The sequence below is a fragment of the Diadema setosum genome, chromosome 1 (genome assembly GCF_964275005.1).
Source record: "Diadema setosum chromosome 1, eeDiaSeto1, whole genome shotgun sequence".
In the NCBI taxonomy this organism is placed as follows: domain Eukaryota; kingdom Metazoa; phylum Echinodermata; class Echinoidea; order Diadematoida; family Diadematidae; genus Diadema; species Diadema setosum.
The window spans coordinates 1,780,723-1,797,736 of NC_092685.1; the positions used below are offsets into that span (position 1 = coordinate 1,780,723).

General features: G+C 39.3%; 1 protein-coding gene across 1 annotated transcript in view; it reads left to right on the forward strand.

Moving 5' to 3' along the window:
* LOC140233095 (HEAT repeat-containing protein 5B-like) overlaps positions 1 to 17,014 on the forward strand; it is an 80,895-nt gene that overhangs the window by 52,045 nt on the left and 11,836 nt on the right. Inside the window, exons 7-25 of the mRNA XM_072313211.1 lie at positions 2,447 to 2,615; positions 3,290 to 3,447; positions 3,874 to 4,123; positions 4,743 to 4,895; positions 5,387 to 5,637; positions 6,424 to 6,535; positions 7,018 to 7,170; positions 8,191 to 8,290; positions 8,816 to 8,925; positions 9,491 to 9,729; positions 11,042 to 11,248; positions 11,937 to 12,005; positions 12,365 to 12,486; positions 13,322 to 13,481; positions 14,058 to 14,247; positions 14,720 to 14,889; positions 15,440 to 15,608; positions 16,045 to 16,209; positions 16,690 to 16,818. Coding sequence (XP_072169312.1) covers positions 2,447 to 2,615; positions 3,290 to 3,447; positions 3,874 to 4,123; positions 4,743 to 4,895; positions 5,387 to 5,637; positions 6,424 to 6,535; positions 7,018 to 7,170; positions 8,191 to 8,290; positions 8,816 to 8,925; positions 9,491 to 9,729; positions 11,042 to 11,248; positions 11,937 to 12,005; positions 12,365 to 12,486; positions 13,322 to 13,481; positions 14,058 to 14,247; positions 14,720 to 14,889; positions 15,440 to 15,608; positions 16,045 to 16,209; positions 16,690 to 16,818 — 3,076 coding nt within the window. The remainder of the gene's footprint in view (positions 1 to 2,446; positions 2,616 to 3,289; positions 3,448 to 3,873; positions 4,124 to 4,742; positions 4,896 to 5,386; positions 5,638 to 6,423; positions 6,536 to 7,017; positions 7,171 to 8,190; positions 8,291 to 8,815; positions 8,926 to 9,490; positions 9,730 to 11,041; positions 11,249 to 11,936; positions 12,006 to 12,364; positions 12,487 to 13,321; positions 13,482 to 14,057; positions 14,248 to 14,719; positions 14,890 to 15,439; positions 15,609 to 16,044; positions 16,210 to 16,689; positions 16,819 to 17,014) is intronic.

Below are 17,014 nucleotides of genomic sequence, written 5' to 3' on the forward strand. Positions count from 1 at the left end.
TTATATACCAAAACTCGATAAAGAAACGACTTAAAAAGAATCATCGTATAGCCGACAGACCATTCAGACGCTAATCTCGACCATCTTGGAAAACGTTATATAGATGTGCAGTTTCCCACTGCGCATGTTGTTATTGTCATGAGTGACAACTATGGGGTCACCTTTCTTGCGCCCTCCCATTAAGCCCCGCTCAGTTATACCATTCTATGGTCGCCATACGTTCAGATGCACAATGGACACGATAGAATGCTGATTCATTATCCACTTCTAGTTCTAAACGATGCTCTGACCATCGTTTTGTTATACGTCATTTCATTATATGTTGTTTCGCTAGTCAGCGTTCAGACGTATAAATTCATCGTATAGCTATACTGTCCTAATTTAATTTTTTTTTTTTTTTTTTGTGTCTGAGCACCCTGATAGACAGACAGTGGTACCCTGGGGCCAGAGCCCTATGAGACTCTGCCTTTTGGAGTCAGACAGTTCTTACCAGGGCATAGTGAGAGAGACTAGTGAGTCCTCAAATTGAACCGGAACTAGGCCCCCAGACTTCAATCAATACTGTGTATTTAGACACCTGCTTCGATTTCTTTAGTTGCAGACACCTGCAACTTCTCAGGCAAGCAAAGCCCCTTGGCTTTAGGTGTCACTTTGGTGTGGAGATGTGTAGGGTTACAGGTCATTGCCTTTAGGATGAGCTGTTGCCATGGTTTCATGAGTGGAAGGGGATTACGAAATGAATCTGTTATCCTGTGGATGAGCTTAATGAGATGTGGTTGGAATGTCCAAAAGAGTTTGCTTTGAAAGATGGCTTATACCAGATACTTATAACAGAGAAAATATATTTCTCTGATGGGAATGTCATTAGAAGCATTGATTTCCCACTTGAATAAAATTTGTGAGAAGTTAATTTATTCACAGGAAGTTGTTGATCTTTGGTGGAAGGGAACAAATTCTTCATCATGCATACTGCTCATTGTTATCATCTGTTTCATTTGCATCATGTTTGTTGTCATTCTAAGTTTGTTATCATCAACATTGCTGCAGACATTACAGGATTAATGTCTATGTCCGTAATAATGACATGATTATGAATATGGTGATGATGGTGGTGATGGTGGTGGTGATGATGGTGGTGATGATGATGGTGGTGGTGATGATGATGATGATGATGGTGGTGATGATGATGGTCGTGATGATGATGGTGATTATGATGATGGTGATGATGATGGTGATGATGATGATGGTGGTGATGATGATGATGATGGTGATGGTGATGGTGGTGGTGAAGATGATGGTGATTATGATGATGGTGATGATGGTGATGGTGATGATGATGATGGTGGTGATGATGGGGGTGATGATGATAAAGGTGATAGTGATGGAGGTGATGATGATTATTGACAGAAGACATGGTGATTTATCTTCCATTTCATCAAAACCTATATCATGATTGTATAAGTTATTGCAGAATATTGATATTAAGAATAGAAATGAATAGGTTATGGGAAGAGAATATGTTATGAAGTTTATTAAAGGTAACGAGTACATGGTTATCAGAAGCCGCAGCACAGCATAGTAAAGATATACTGTGCGCCTTAGTGTTTGTTTGTTTGTTGTTGGTTGTTTGTTGTTTTTTTTTTGGGGGGGGGGGTTCTGCATGCATTTTAGTGTGTTTTTCTTGTGATTTTCATTTCATTGGATGAATGCTCTATGCATTTGATGTTTGATTTTTCCACCTACATACATGTATATATTCATGTTTTTTGTGTATGGTTGTTGATGTTCGTCTACCTGTGCATCTTGTCTGAAGTTGAAGTGCCTTGAGATTTCCCGTCTCCGGTCTGATAGAAGGATTCCTTGTTTTGAGACTCAGAAGGCAGAGTAAATTTAATTTATAAATTAGGGCACATTACTGCTCTCTTTGCCTGTAGGGTGTCCTGACACAGCTAGAGCTCAGTTCTCCCTGGGTCATGATGTTGACTTTATTTCTGGTGACCTTTCCCAACTTAATTCATTCATTTTAGCCATGAGACCGTAAGGAAGTGGCATACACCGAAAACAAAATCCACCTGTTGATACTACCAGGCATATCACATGACAAATGTTTGTTTCTTGTTATCTGTGGGGATGCTGTCGAGGTGTAACTGTTCTATTCTCTATGAAAGACTGTCTAATTTGTTCAGATGATGAGTATGAAGATAGTATGGTTACTGTAAAAGCTCACATACTCAAGGGATGATTTCATATTTTGATGGTATTGATAAAGGCTGATGAAACTAGCAGCATTCCCAGTGTCAATACTGAATTCAACCTCTGAAACTACTCGACCCTATGAATGCTCTCAGAGAGTAGACTGAAGCTCATCATGATCTAGTTCTTTTTGCTATCACTTGTTTGTAGTCTTTCCTCCTATGTTGTCATATTTATGTGATTATCCATGTAGTGTTTGGAGCAACTGGCTACGGAAGCCCCTTTCATGGTGACGTCTGAACTGGAAAATGTGATATCCTCCAGCTTCAGAGCACTGGATGGCTCAAACTATGATGTCCGTAGCTCGGTAGCACAGCTTCTTGGAGTCCTGTTAGCAACCGCCCTCACCAAGCCTCCAAAAGGTAACATGAAGAGAAATTAGCTCATGATTTATATATGTGTACATGAAGGACAGTGCACCATGAAGGTGACAAAAGGATGTACATGCATTTTGTATGCTCAAATGATTATGTTTACCCCAGCAGTGTGAGATTAATTAACATTATCATAAAATCATTGAACAATGATGTTGGTATTGATAGCCGTTACACTCAGTATTCTCTTTGTACATGTATTTTTTGTGTACCTGTGCGCCAATATATCCCATCTATTCTAGTGATTAAAGGCCTGATGATATACTCAGGTATAAAGTGAGGATAAGCTTCAGCTGTCACTATGTGCATTATTTTTCAGGGAGAGAGTGTTTTAATCGTGGTTTCTAGTCCTGTATAGGTTTCTCCTGATGCCTAGAAAATATTGAATTTGAAAATATTAAAGAATTCACACATATCCAAAGCTCCCCTTATGGCATGGACATAAATTGCATTATTCCAATCCCATGGTGGAAACCATCATTGCTCAATGTACCTGGGAACGTTAGCCAAAATTTTTTGAGTACTGTCCATGAAAAGGATATCTGTCCATCAACGGAATTCAGGCAGCAGATGTCTAATGGATGTAAGGACATTGATGACACGATTGATACCGATGGACTGCTTCATAGCTCTTGATTGATGCTTCTCCTTCATTCCTCCAGATGCGAAGGCCAAGCATCTGTCCAGCGATGACATTCTCAACCTACTGGCCTCAGGCTTCGTCAAGGGAACGTCTGGCTTCCTCAGGGGAGGGTCAGGGGAGCTGCTGAAAGGGGGAGGAGGAATGGTCAACCGAGAGATCCGAGTCGGGGTCACACAGGTCAGTTTCAGTCCATCAGTCTTAGGTGTGTGGGTTGTATTAAGCTGGTCATGTGACCATTGTTGAGCGAGTGGTGACTTTTAGGATGAGTTAACAGTGATGTTGATTTAGATTTGCAGTCTATCAAGTCCTATTTTCTTATTCAGCTATGTTATATTGTCTTTGATATGTGATGGTTGATTGTTCTGTGTAATATGAGTCACAATTTATATAGAGAGGTTCATTCATGTATATTGCACAGACAGGGCACCAAATCAATATCGTCTATGGATTGGTCAGTTACATGGCCAGTAAGTTATTGTTCTGACAGTAAATGCACTTAATCAGGTAAACAGGCCTTAATATGGAAGTTAGAGTTGATGTTCACACAATGACTGTCAGTGAAAAAAGATGAATCTAATTGGTATAAATTCTTCCCCACTCCAGGCCTATGTGGTACTAGTGAAGACCCTAGGAGGCCTGTGGCTGGAACGCAATCTCTCTCTCTTCATGGAGCATACCTTGGGCCTATTAGCCAGCCCCAAGGCCACCCAGACCCATGTGGATGCTGTCTATTCCCGTCGCTGTGTAGCCTTTATCCTACAGTCCACTCTAGGCCACATGCTGGGAGAGAAGGCCCAAGTGTCAGCCTGTAAGGAGCTGTGTAGGATCATTGGCAAACAGATGAATGCCGTCGGTAAGAACCAACATCAAGCTACTACCTACAAACCAGTTTCCTCATTTAGATCTCAAGTTTGTTTACAAATATAAATGATGAGGGCCTTAGGTTGCTTGCAAATCTGGCAATACAATACATGTCAAAAGGAACAAGGGTAAATTCTCTCATACATGCTTGCATTGTCCTTCCAGATGCAGGTTTGCAATGTTGTAGATTTTTTTGTTTTGTTTTGTTTTTTGTCATGGAAAGAACCATTGTTTAGTCTGTTAACTGTATTTTAGGATGCATTGTTAGTTTGTATAGTTGATGTTACATAACCAGAACAATTCAATGATATCTGAAGCTTTGATGATTATGATGATGAAGTCTTCATGATTATGCTCTGTGTGTAATAATATAAAGAGCTTGTCAATATCTTGATATTGAGGTGGTATCTGATATTGCAAAAACTTTTTCCCACATTGCTACAAATGGAAAAAATTACAAGAAAAGGCTAGAGGCTGTGTATACAGCTAAAAGACAGTCTTGCCTATAGCTTAGTCTGAAAGTGTTTCTAGTAAATTTTACTTCGATAATCAAATCAATACTATGAGAAAATGGATATGTAAACAATTCCTATGTGCTTACATTTCTGTAGGAGACCCAAGCGAGGGCGGTAGTGACAGTAAGAGTCAGACGTCGGATGTCTTCATCAGTCAACATGTCCTCATCTGTGCTCTCCAGGAGCTAGGGAGTCTGGTCAGGAGTTTGAGTACATGTTCAGCTCCTCTCATTGGAGATTCATCAGCTAGTGAGTTCATCTCTCTGTGCTTGTAGCCCTCTGTATCCTCAAGACACTGGCTTGTTTGTACGGTATAACTCTGATTTGAGACATATGATAAATTGTGAAGAGTCTCATGAGAAAAACAATGAATAAGTCTTTAATCTGTAGAAGACTAAGGAAAATAACATTAGAAGGCTTAAAGTGAGTTCTTGTCTGCTGAAAATTTAATTTTTTAACCATTCATGTTAAGACTTGCAGGAAATGTTTTTCTTCTTATTTAACCTTATGACATATGTCATGACATTTAGTTTAGATAGGAGGTATGTTTCTTAGGGTTTGTAATTGTTCAGTTCTTGACATTTCAAGTTAATACAACCAAATTGTTAAATTGCATCACAGTTGCATAAAAACACATATGACATCCACACCAACATACAGTAGTAAAAGAATCCAAACATGCTATAGCAGGTTGATTGATTAGTTTCCCCAGCTAAAACCCTCATATCTGGTGTCTCCAGACATGTGTGACACCGTGTTGACAGTGCTGCTGCACCCCAGCCCAGCGGCCCGGCTGGCTGGCTCCTGGTGCCTCCGCTGCATTGCTGTGGCCCTCCCCTCCCAGCTGACCAGGCTGCTTGACCGCTGCATGGACCGCATGGACAAGTTCAAGGGCTCTCCTGAGGCTGTGTCCGGCTACAGTTTTGCCATTGCTGCCCTCCTGGGTGCTGTACGTAGCTGCCCACTGGGCATTCCTCATGCCAAGGGAAAGGTGAGACAGCATGTCCTTGTTACACCTCATTTTCAGTCACTCACTGATCATTTCTTGGGAAAGTTAAGTTTTATCTGCTTTAGTGCATTGTCCTTTCTTTGTATTCTATTCATTTAAAATTGTGTAATGTAATGAAGTTATCACACATTTGTATTGGACTAATTATATCAAGTGAATGTTGGGAATGACAGTCTCAGATATTTCAGACTGGAATGTTTGACATGATTTACAGGTCACAATGATTGATAACTACTAAACCCTTGTAGCTCATGAAACCTACATGTATACTGTAAATATTGGTACCACTGAGTGCTCCTCTGCTGGCTGCACTGCTTATTATCTGAGGACACATCCAGTTTCTATGTGGCATTCTTACCAATGCTGAGATTCATTGTGCTGACTGCTACCAACATGTGTGGTATTTGTTATTGTCTTTAAAAAGTGAAGGGAATGTAGACTATTATCAGAATCAAAGCTTTGTCTTTTACTGAAACAAACACCCCAGTACACTAATTGACACTTTACACTAAATAATCGTATTATCTTTGAAGGTGTTTATGACAGTGAGAATAAAATGAGGAGAGGTTTGCAATACACCATAAGGGAAGTCCTGATAAGGACTGTAGAGAGAAGAAATGAGGAAAGACTAAACCTTGACAACAAAAGGAGTCTGATATGTAAAGTTCCATGTTATTCAAGTGTATCAGTGTGTAGTAAAGCATTATAAGACAGTGTACAATATGTGCTATTGTCCTCGACCATTATTTTCATCATCAACCATTACAGCAAGTGTTCAGCATGGCAGAGGATCTACTGAGGACTGCTTCACAGAACAGCCGCATGTCACTCCACCGTACCCAGGCTAGCTGGCTGATTCTTGGAGCTATTATGACACTGGGTATGTCATCATCAACTCTCATTGATGTTACCAGCTAACTAACATGTTTTATATGATGGTCTTCCTTTTGTAAGGATGTAAATAAACCAAGAAAGGAAGACCTCCGAAGTCTGTACCTGAATTAATTTTCTCATGATTCTATTTCTGATATGGTTGAAAGTACTTGGTAGTACACAAGTGTACATATGATGATATTCTGAATAATGTTGAAAAAAAAAAAACATAATTTGACTTAACTAAACTTTTCTAGTTGCAGATGTCTGCTACTTAATGAGTGTACTTAGACAAAGTTCTTGACACTTCCATTACGTACCGTTGTATAGGCAAATTATGATATATGTATAAACTCTTTAAATCACTGGAAATTATTGCAGTTAATATCCTGTTATTAAAAATGTGTTGGTCTGGAGTTGAGCTAGCATGCAAATAAGACAATTCGCACATAAAATCTTGACAATTGTTTAATCTGCCACTGATCCCAGGCACACCTGTGGTTCGGAACCACCTACCCCGTCTGCTCCTGCTGTGGCGTAACGCCTTCCCCCGATCCTCCCGGGAGATGGACTCAGAGAAGGCTAGAGGTGATGCATTCACATGGCAGGTGATGCTAGAGGGGAGGGCAGGAGCCTTGTGTGGTGAGTACTGACATCCTTGAACATGATAGGCATTTATCTTTTCCAGCTCTACCCTTGTTTGAAACCATTGTAACATATCACTAACTTTAGTTCCATTCAGACGGGGATCCTTAACCCCCCTATCTTCGAGGATAAGCTAGTAGTTAGGCACCGTGTGGACACACTCGTTGCTAGCTGACTTGAAGTCAACTTGAAGATAGCTATCCACGAGATATCTCAGGGTTAGCGCTCTATCAGTGAGCCGCGGGGGTCCCCACTCGTAGTTATGCTTCGTGTGGACAGAACTTGTTGATAGGAACTTGTAGATAATTGTAGTTACAGGGGGCAGTGAGCCTATCCTTGAAGATAGCTACCTTCGAGGATAAGCTTTGTCGTGTGAATACGCGTCGTAGTTAGGGGGCCAGAGCTTATCCTTGAAGATACATGTAGCTATCCTTGAGGTTAAGGGTCATCGTCTGAATGTAACTATTGTATGTATGCAGAATGACTGGGATGATTTGGATTCCATTCCATTTTGGCACCAGGAAAACTACACAAGTCAGCAGTATATCCTCCAATCATTATGAAACAAGTTACTGAAGTGGCACTAGTATTGAGGATACTAATCTATTTTGTTCCAACAATCATCTGCAGTATTTTATAGTAAAAATAACAAACAAGCTGTAGTCTTGTCTCTGTGGAGTGAGTGAATATCATCTATTGTTTTTGTCACATCAGATATATAACACTAATTGAATCAGTCCTCTCTACTTCCTTCAGCTATCATAGAGTATGTTTCCATGATGATAAATATGTATACTATATTACTCTCCCAATAAAATTGGTAAGTTAAATAAGTTTGCTATATTACTCTTCCAATAAAATTGGTAGATAATGCCTGTATTACCTGTTTCTGTCTCACTGCATTACTTTCTGTCGAAATTGAAGCATAATTTGACTTTCAAGTGTTATGAACATTTCACTAATAGAAAGCATTTAGCTAACTTGTCATTTTCTGTGTGACTTCCTTTTCCCTCCCAGCCATGCAGAGTTTCATCCGTCACTGCCCAGAGCTGATTAGTGATGATGTTGTGAGAAGACTGATGACTCCTTTGGAATGTGCCATGTCCATGTTATCAGAGTAGGTTTATTTCTCAGTCCCTCACTTTCCAGTATTTTCTTCTACTCTAAGCTCAACATGTAGCACTTCATCAGAATCTTGTTTTAGAAAGTGCTTGACATTAATTATTACTTAGAGAAATTACACTTTTCATTGGTACTACCATTTCTGTGGCATGTCAACAATCAATTACATGTTCATGTTATTTTGGTCATTCCATGAAACAGACTAGTCATGTTACCCACATTATAAAGGTATGGGATTAAGGAGACAAGGTATGTAAAAGCTCTTTTAGCAATGAAAATCATGAAATATGTTTGGGGTTTTTTTGATGTTAAAACTAGAATTGCTCAGTATAAATGATGTGGATAAAAATCATAATCATGAAAGCCTCCTGGCTAATAATTTGCCGGGTCTTAACAATCCTGCCAAGAGTGTCGGGCTTCCTACGATTTACTTAAATTCCATGATGCAACTGTTATAGGCAACAAACTTGCTTGTAGGGAATCCTGTTGATCATATTTCATATTTGATTGGTTGTCCCAGAATCCACGAGGTAATCAAATCCTATGGGGCCCACCTGAAGGCCTGTGCTGCCATGGTAAGGCTGAGACTGTATGAGGTCCTCCGACAGCTGCCTCCCAAGTCTTATGAAGGTAGGCATGAGCAACAGCAGCACTCTCATCTCAATGTCATACTTGCCAACTAGTAAGATTTTATCTGATTCAGTAAGATTTTTTACGTTAAAAATAGCAAAATCAGATTTTCTGTCAGAGAAATCGGATTTTTAAAAAATATTTAGATATACCTTTCATGTGTATTTTCTGAAGATTTGACCGAAAGTAAGATTTTTAACTTTAGTTTGCATATAAAATAAGATTTTTGCAATCCACGAGTAAGATATTTCATCTTGAAATGTTGGCAGGTATGCGAATGTGTGAGGCATTTAGTCTTTCAGCCTTACAGTTTCAGGACTTATATTTCTGTCTTGTCATATTCAGATGAGAGCATTGATGATTGATTCATCAAAATTAATGCTGTATATCGTTTGCAGAATTTAAAGTTACATTATTTTGTCTCATGAAAAACAAGAAATATCATTCACATCTATAAAGAAATTAAGATATTCAAACATTTCTGGTGTGAAAATCTAGAGATTCAATTTCAACGATGGATCAGAGGTGAGAAATTCATTTTGATTTCCATGTGATATTATTGCAGGGAGTTTTATTCCCCTCCTGCGTGAGTTGGTAGCTGAGTTCACACTGACAGACAACCCAGCCAATACCACCACGTCCCTCCTTCGCTCACTCTGCCATGAGAATGACTCCATCATCCTAGGCTCCTGGATCCAGGACACGGATCACAAGTCGGTGGAGCTTCAGCTCCAGCCCAACAGTGCCTCAGGCTCTGGGGCCTTGGAACATGACCCCTCCTCGCTCTACTGGGATATCACTGATGTGAGTGGGCTACACCCTGACCCATTCTCTGCATTAACCCTATTCTAACTGGGGGGGGGGGGGGGGGGGGTCAAATTGACCCCCCCCTCGACGTTTCGCGCCACGATTCCGCAACGCGCAAAGATTTTGCCGCGTCGTTTCATGACTTTTTTCATTTGAGTCTCCCGCATATTTTGAGACCAAATTTGCGACGTCCGTGTACACCGTTCTGAAGTTATGCAATGTTTTGCAAATGCATGTCAACCCGAAAACCGCTCAAATTCATGATTTCGTGTGCAAATCCAATGCAAACTGTGGTTTTTTGTTTAATTGATATAAATTAGATTATTTCAACTTTAAAGCATTGAAATTAATCAATTCTAATATAGATAAGCTTGAAAAAGTGCCTCCAACAAATTTTGGCAAAAAAACAATAGAAAACAAAAGATCGAAAAAACAATAAAATACATAAGAAATTAACAAAACAATAAAAAACAAAAGAAAATGATTTTGATTGCGCAATTTTTTTACAAGAAAATTGTTTGATGTGTCTTGAGGAACTCTGACACAAAAATTTAATAATCCTTCAGTCTTTTTGATGGAGTTATAGGTGAAAATATGATTTTATGCGTTAATTTGCATAATCAATTTATTAAAAAATATGAAATCAAAATTTTTCTATTGTATGACCATGTAATCTTGTAGTTGACTTCCGGCTCTATGTTCAGGCAAAATTTTGCGGCGATCGCGCGATCAGCGGCCGAGATCTGAAGGGGGGGTCAAATTGACCCCCCCCCCCCAGTAAAAACTTGGTCTCAAATAGCCCAGTTAGAATAGGGGTAAAGGAGATCGGTGGACTGAATTTATTTAGGATATGAGAGATACTCCCGGACGTTTTGTCCATTGTACATGATTGTTTAATTTAGTCTGACTTTCTGTGTACATAGCAAATATACATAATCTGCCATGATGTGAAATGTTCAATATTATGATGATATTGATTTTATGCATGCACTGAAATTACTCTTTTCAAGAACACATGTAAGTCCTTTTTAAACTCTGGTGGCTATAACATAATGAAGAAAATGTGTGAGCCATGTTGGAGCTCATTACAGAGAATATAGAGTTAATATGTTTCCCTACCAAATGTCCTAGAAATATTAATACATTTCTTTTCAATGTGTTTTCATCATAGAGCTGTAGTGGAACAGATTTTATAAGTCTTTAATAAATTTAATAAATTTATAAATCGTGTAATAAATTAGATAAGAAAATATGACAATGGAATTAGTAGAGAGGGTACTAACTTTCCCTTTCCATTCTCATATTTGAGGAGGATGAGGTACCTGGTCCCCTCCCACTTGGTGTGGCTGTCATCGATGGGTCTGTCGCCCTCTTTGGTGTGGTCTTTCCACACGTCGCTGACAAACACAGGAACAAGATCCTGGAACATTTCCAGGATTGCATTCAGCAGGCCAAGTCGGCACGGCAACAGGCGGTCCAGATCAACATCTTCACAGCGGTCCTCAGTGCCCTCAAGGTAGGGATAAATGGCTTGTTCATACTAGACTGAACCCCAAGCGATATACAGTGATATTCTTTTTCCTTTTCAAGAAGCATATCCTGCTTGAGTGGATTTGTCTGATGACAGAGTGATATATTTCCACTGCCATTATACTGAAATATTTTGTTTTGATGTTGATGCTTTCATTGACTCCTATACTCCATATGTACACATTCATACCAACGGAAATGATAGTTGCAGTTAACAATAGGTCATTTCCATTGTTATTCTCCATTAAGATTATGTGATATCAAGAAAAGTTGCTGATGGGTTGATGTAATTTTGTCTTTTTTTGTAAACAGAAATCCAGTTATTTGTGATGATAAATGCATAATGAGAAAAATTCCTTGTAGAAAGATTGTTTTAAATCTCTAAGAAACCATGTAAGTCTTCTTCAGGCGGAAGCAAGTTTATCTATGCTGTAGAAAGTAGAAATTCCTTGAATTTATGTGACAGGTAGTAGTCAAGAGTAATGACTTCAAGTTCTCACACCAAAACTCAAGGTGATACACCCTTTGTGATGATGCTTGGAAGTTCTATATCTGTCTGAATGCCATTTAGTGAAGATGGCCATCAATGAAGTTTTAAAAACCTTGTACAACTGAGAACTCTGAGCCATTTAAACAGTATGCTACCTGTATGATTTATATTCTCAAATATCCAGGGTCTAGCTGATGCCAAGCAGAGATTGACAAACACCAAAGTCAGAAATGCTGCTTATGCTCTCATCATGGTGAGTACTCAATACCCACAGATTTCTGTCTCTGCATATTCAGTATATTTTCACTGATTTTGTCATCAAGATACAAGTCAAGTGCTTGATACATGTATGTCTGCATCTTTAGTGTGTGTGTGTCTTGCAATGTAGCTGTATGGAGTGTGTTTCTTCAACTGAATGTTTTTCATAGGTGATGGGTCATTTGTATGAATGTTGAAGAGATGATTTGATTGAATGACTGATTTACTTTATTGTCCTTCTGGAAATTCTTTGTACATTTGATATTTCAACAAATAACACAAGATACATACAAGTACATTGTAAGAGAAGCTATGCAACAGGCTCTTGAAAAGTTTTGTTGTATTCACTTCCAGGGAGCCCTGAACAATGCCAACCCCATCCTACGCTGCTCAGCTGGGGAAGCTCTGGGGAGGATGGCCCAGGTTGGGGGTGATAATACTTTCATAGCTCAGACTGCTCAGCTCTGCTTTGACAGGTAAGCTCTCTTGTCCTTTTCTGATTCTCAGCTTCCAATACGTCAGAGTTGGTAATGAATGATGCAGCTAGATCTGTTTTTGATTTGGCTGAGAGAGAAATGATTTGACCTTCCATCACCTCGCTGCTCTGTTTGCTTATTGCTGCTTGAGGGGGGCTGCACGAACTTTATTTTATAGCCAGGAAAGTGAAAGAGCATTCCCTTGAAAATATGCCATACTTTTCAACCTTTTGAACAAGCACAGCCTATTAGCTAAACGTTGAGTTGAATTTCAATGATCAAGCAGTTTGATTCATAAGGCATGAGACTATGATTCCCTTGCCACAGATTTTTGTAATATATCATGCCCACTTCATTGAAAAACAGCAAAACATGGATTATGTACAGACCCATTTTTAGTGGTATCATGGGTGTCTGTGAGGTATTTATGTATGTCTGATTAGTATTGTCTGCTTGCCTGTTTGCAACAGTGTAATCAATTATCAAAGTATTGCAGTCTTCCTGATTGTGAAATGAATGTCAAATATGCCTTGTACTTGTGCCCTATTTCTCCCTGTTGTTTACTGTAAAAGTTGAAATTTTCACAGTGTTTGAATTTTTGTGCATTTAGCACAACCAGAAACTAGCGTGAAAATAAAAGCACACAAATATTTTTGCTTGCCATATGTTCCAGTAGTTGATGTCTTGATTCCGCAGAATTAAAAACTCCCAAAACTCATCTTAACTGGCTGTGAAAATATCCACTTTTGCAGTAGTGCATTTTTCTGCAATCTGTCAGCCTGATTGCAATAGGCGAGAGTGGTCTACCAATATCTCACTTTTCTTGTATGTGCAGACTGAAGACAGCCCGTGATGTGGTATCTAGAACAGGCAACTCCCTAGCTCTGGGCTGTCTCCACCGGTATGTTGGTGGTATGGGTGCAGGGCAGCACCTCAACACCAGTGTCAGTATTCTCCTAGCCCTGGCCCAGGATGTCACCTCCCCTGAAGTACAGGTCAGTCAAACCTCTTTCTCTCTCTACTCATGAAATTCTAGCAAAAGTGTCTGGGAAGTTTACTCCTTTATCAGTTAGGACACATGAAGTGAATTGTTACAACATTTATACCACATTACTTGATACAATATGTAAGAGAACAGTGTTCCACAAAGAAGTTTATGAAACACTCACATGTCAAACTATATATGTCATTAAGACATTACAGCACCTGCATAGTGACACTGAGGGTTTTTACAACATTCCAGTTTGCCACAGATATAATAAGAGTACAATATGAAGTACTGTTGATTAAAGGGAAATGAAAAAAAATATATGAAAAAGTGAAATTAGAAAATAGTATGACTGTTTTCTTTTAAGGAGAGGGTAATGATAATTCTCAAGTATGACATTTCATTTCTTAGACTGCTTTATGTTCATATTTAGCAAACAGTGATGAGAGTGCTATCATCTCCAGTAATTGTCAGCGATGGTGTTATTGCTATTGTCAGGGATATGACTACTCCACTGGAATCAAAACATGTGTTAATGTATCTCTTTCTCTCTCTCCTCCCTCCCATGTCTGTACTATGACAGATGTGGGCCTTGCATGCCCTGACCCTGATAGCGGACTCTGGTGGCCCCATGTTCCGGTCCTACGTGGAGCCCACCCTGTCCCTGGTCCTCACCCTGCTCCTCAGTGTCCCACCATCCACGGTAGAGGTCCACCAGTGTCTAGGGAGGTGCTTAGCTGCCCTCATCACTACAGTGGGACCCGAGCTTCAAGGTCAGTTCATTGGTAGTCTTCACCCGAGGCTTTCTCACACCTGTTTATCATGTCAAAGAATTCTAGTGAGGTAGATGTGATTGATTTGTACGCTAGGATGATATCTAATTATGATTTGTGTCATCATGTCATAATACTAAGTGTCATGTGATCATTAGTTTTCAGAGAAACAGCAGTGGATCATCTTTTTTTTTATCATGGCTATTGATAAAAAAAACTGAATAATCATTGCTTATTGATGTCAGTGAAGGGCAGTTCATCAATCACATCAGTTGCAGCAGTTTACCTTTAAAGGCTAATTGTCTCTTTCATAGCACAGTTTATGTTAATGATGTTTCCTCTGTATTCTGCACTTTCAAAGATAAGTTGAGTTTTGTGGTGTTCATTTTACGTTCAACAATACTTTGCCATGTGATAGAGCACCTTAATGGAAGGTAAGATATGATTGAAGGTATTTGATGCTCTGATGCAGGTAACCGTGGTAACATAGCAACAGCTAGGACCTCCTGCCTGGTAGCCTGTGCCATCATGCAGGACCACCATGATTCAGTGGTAGGAGCTGAAGCCATTGCCTGCCTCCAACAGCTTCATATGTTTGCTCCTCGTCATGTCAACCTCTCTACATTGGTGCCAGACCTCTGTGTAAGTCGCAGTGTCTTTCTCTTTTTACCCCTCCTCACTCTACCTCTGTTCTCTACCTGCTCCTCTCTCTGCATCCGTTTCTCTATTTCTCTTTCCATCCAGCTTTCTCTTTCTTAACCTCCCTCACTCTCTTCCTATCTTTGACTGTCTTTAGTCTTCTAATTCTCTGCCACCTATTTTGTCTAGCACTGTTCTGTCCACCTTCTTTCTTTCCTTTCTCTAACTCTCTTTCTCTCACTTCATTTCTTGCTCTCTCTTTCTCTCTTCTTTTCTTGCTTTGGTTTTAGAGCCGTACATTAACCTTCTTCACTCTTTTCTCTTATGATGTGATATAACTGTTTTCATAGATGTGCTTTAAGAAGATTAATCCACTGTAGCATAATCTCTTTCACAATTTCCCTCTCCAATTCCTTTTTATGCCCTGCTGGATCTTAGCTAGTGATTGTATATTATCATACTTTCTTCGGTCTTTTGCATATATCATGCAACTCTGTACATAGATATGCATAAAGGATATGAAGTCATTTTAACAGCCAACCCTTATCCACAGACTGCCCTAGGAAGCCAACATCTCTTACTGAGACGAGCTGCTGTAGCTTGCCTTCGCCAGCTATCACAACGTGAGGCACGTGAGGTCTGTGAATATGCCATGACCCTTGCAAAGCCAGACAAACCAACTGGAGCTGTACAAGGTGCCAAGTCAGATGCAATAATCACAGGTAATTAAGGTCATTAGATATCAATAACTGTCTACATTCTGACAGATGTGCGACTCTTAGGGTACTAGTAAATCAAGTTTCTACTTTATTTGTTTGTGCTGCTAACTCTTCACTCTTTATCTGTAATACAATGCAAAATTGTGAGGTCAGTGAGATGAAACATTTCAGTAATGAAATAATTCCTGCTCTACATTGTAACAGTTCTCATAAGGAAATGCTTTGTTTTACTTTTTTCAATGCTATGATTATCAAACCAATTATTTTCAAGAGAAGTCTGTCGCCAGTTTCATCAGAGTAATATAGGTTCTATGTCAATGCAGAATATTTTTCTAATAACTTTTAATTGATATGCAAACAATGCACAAAAAAGACTGTTAATATTTACTGCATTCTTAGAATCCATTATCTTGATAATCATTTATCATAATGTTTCCAGAAACGGGTCTAGAAGGTTTCCTCTTCAGCATGCTGAACAATGAGACAGATCCCAAGATGCGTTCCAACATCCATGACACCCTGATCAGCATGCTACATGAGTTGGTGGTGGAGAACCTGGCTGGTTGGCTGACTCTCTGTAAAGCTGTGCTCTCGGCCTCCACAGGTGAGCTGGATCTCACAGTCATGACTCCAGAAGGAGCTTTTTATCTGTCACAGTACTAACACTAGAGTAGCTGTGCAGAATTTAACACCTTGATTTTACAATGCCAGTTTTTACCAATTCTTGCAAATTATGAATATGCAGTTTGTTTATGTTGATCACTTCTTTCCAAGTCCTGTCTTTAGTTAACATTTAATAATTTCTAAATGTGCATATTTTTATCTAAATGTTGTTTTCAATGATGTTAAACGTGTATAGTCACCCAGGTATGTGCAGGTCACACAGGCTTCTACTCATTTAATTCCAGCCATGAAAGCTGTAGCACTTTGAAAACCTCCAAAGCTTGTAATGTAGTAATACAAAGCATATTTCTCAGCCTACAGTGTGAATAGTATTCAGATTGTGGAGTCTATATCTACTCTATATTGTTAAGTTAGGAGATGGTTTCTGTGTCTTTTAATGATTAATATTCTGTTTCAACAGACTCTGATTCGATGGCAGCTCAGAAGAAACTGGAGGAGCCGGAGAAAGATAACGATAAAGAGAACGCTGAATGTGATGATGATGACGCTACCTTCAAGGCACCGGAAAAGATTGACACTCATCCCACAGGTGAAGAAAGTTATCATTGACAGCTGTATAGTCACTCTGAAATTCATTCTAGGTCTGAGGAAAATCATAGGGTAGCTGTTAATGGATGGCTCATTTTGGTAATCATTAAATTCTGGCATATTGCTTGGATTTCAGATTCAGCAGTTGAATCAATCAACTGCTGTGACCTTTTTCTGAATCATCATGATACCAGCAA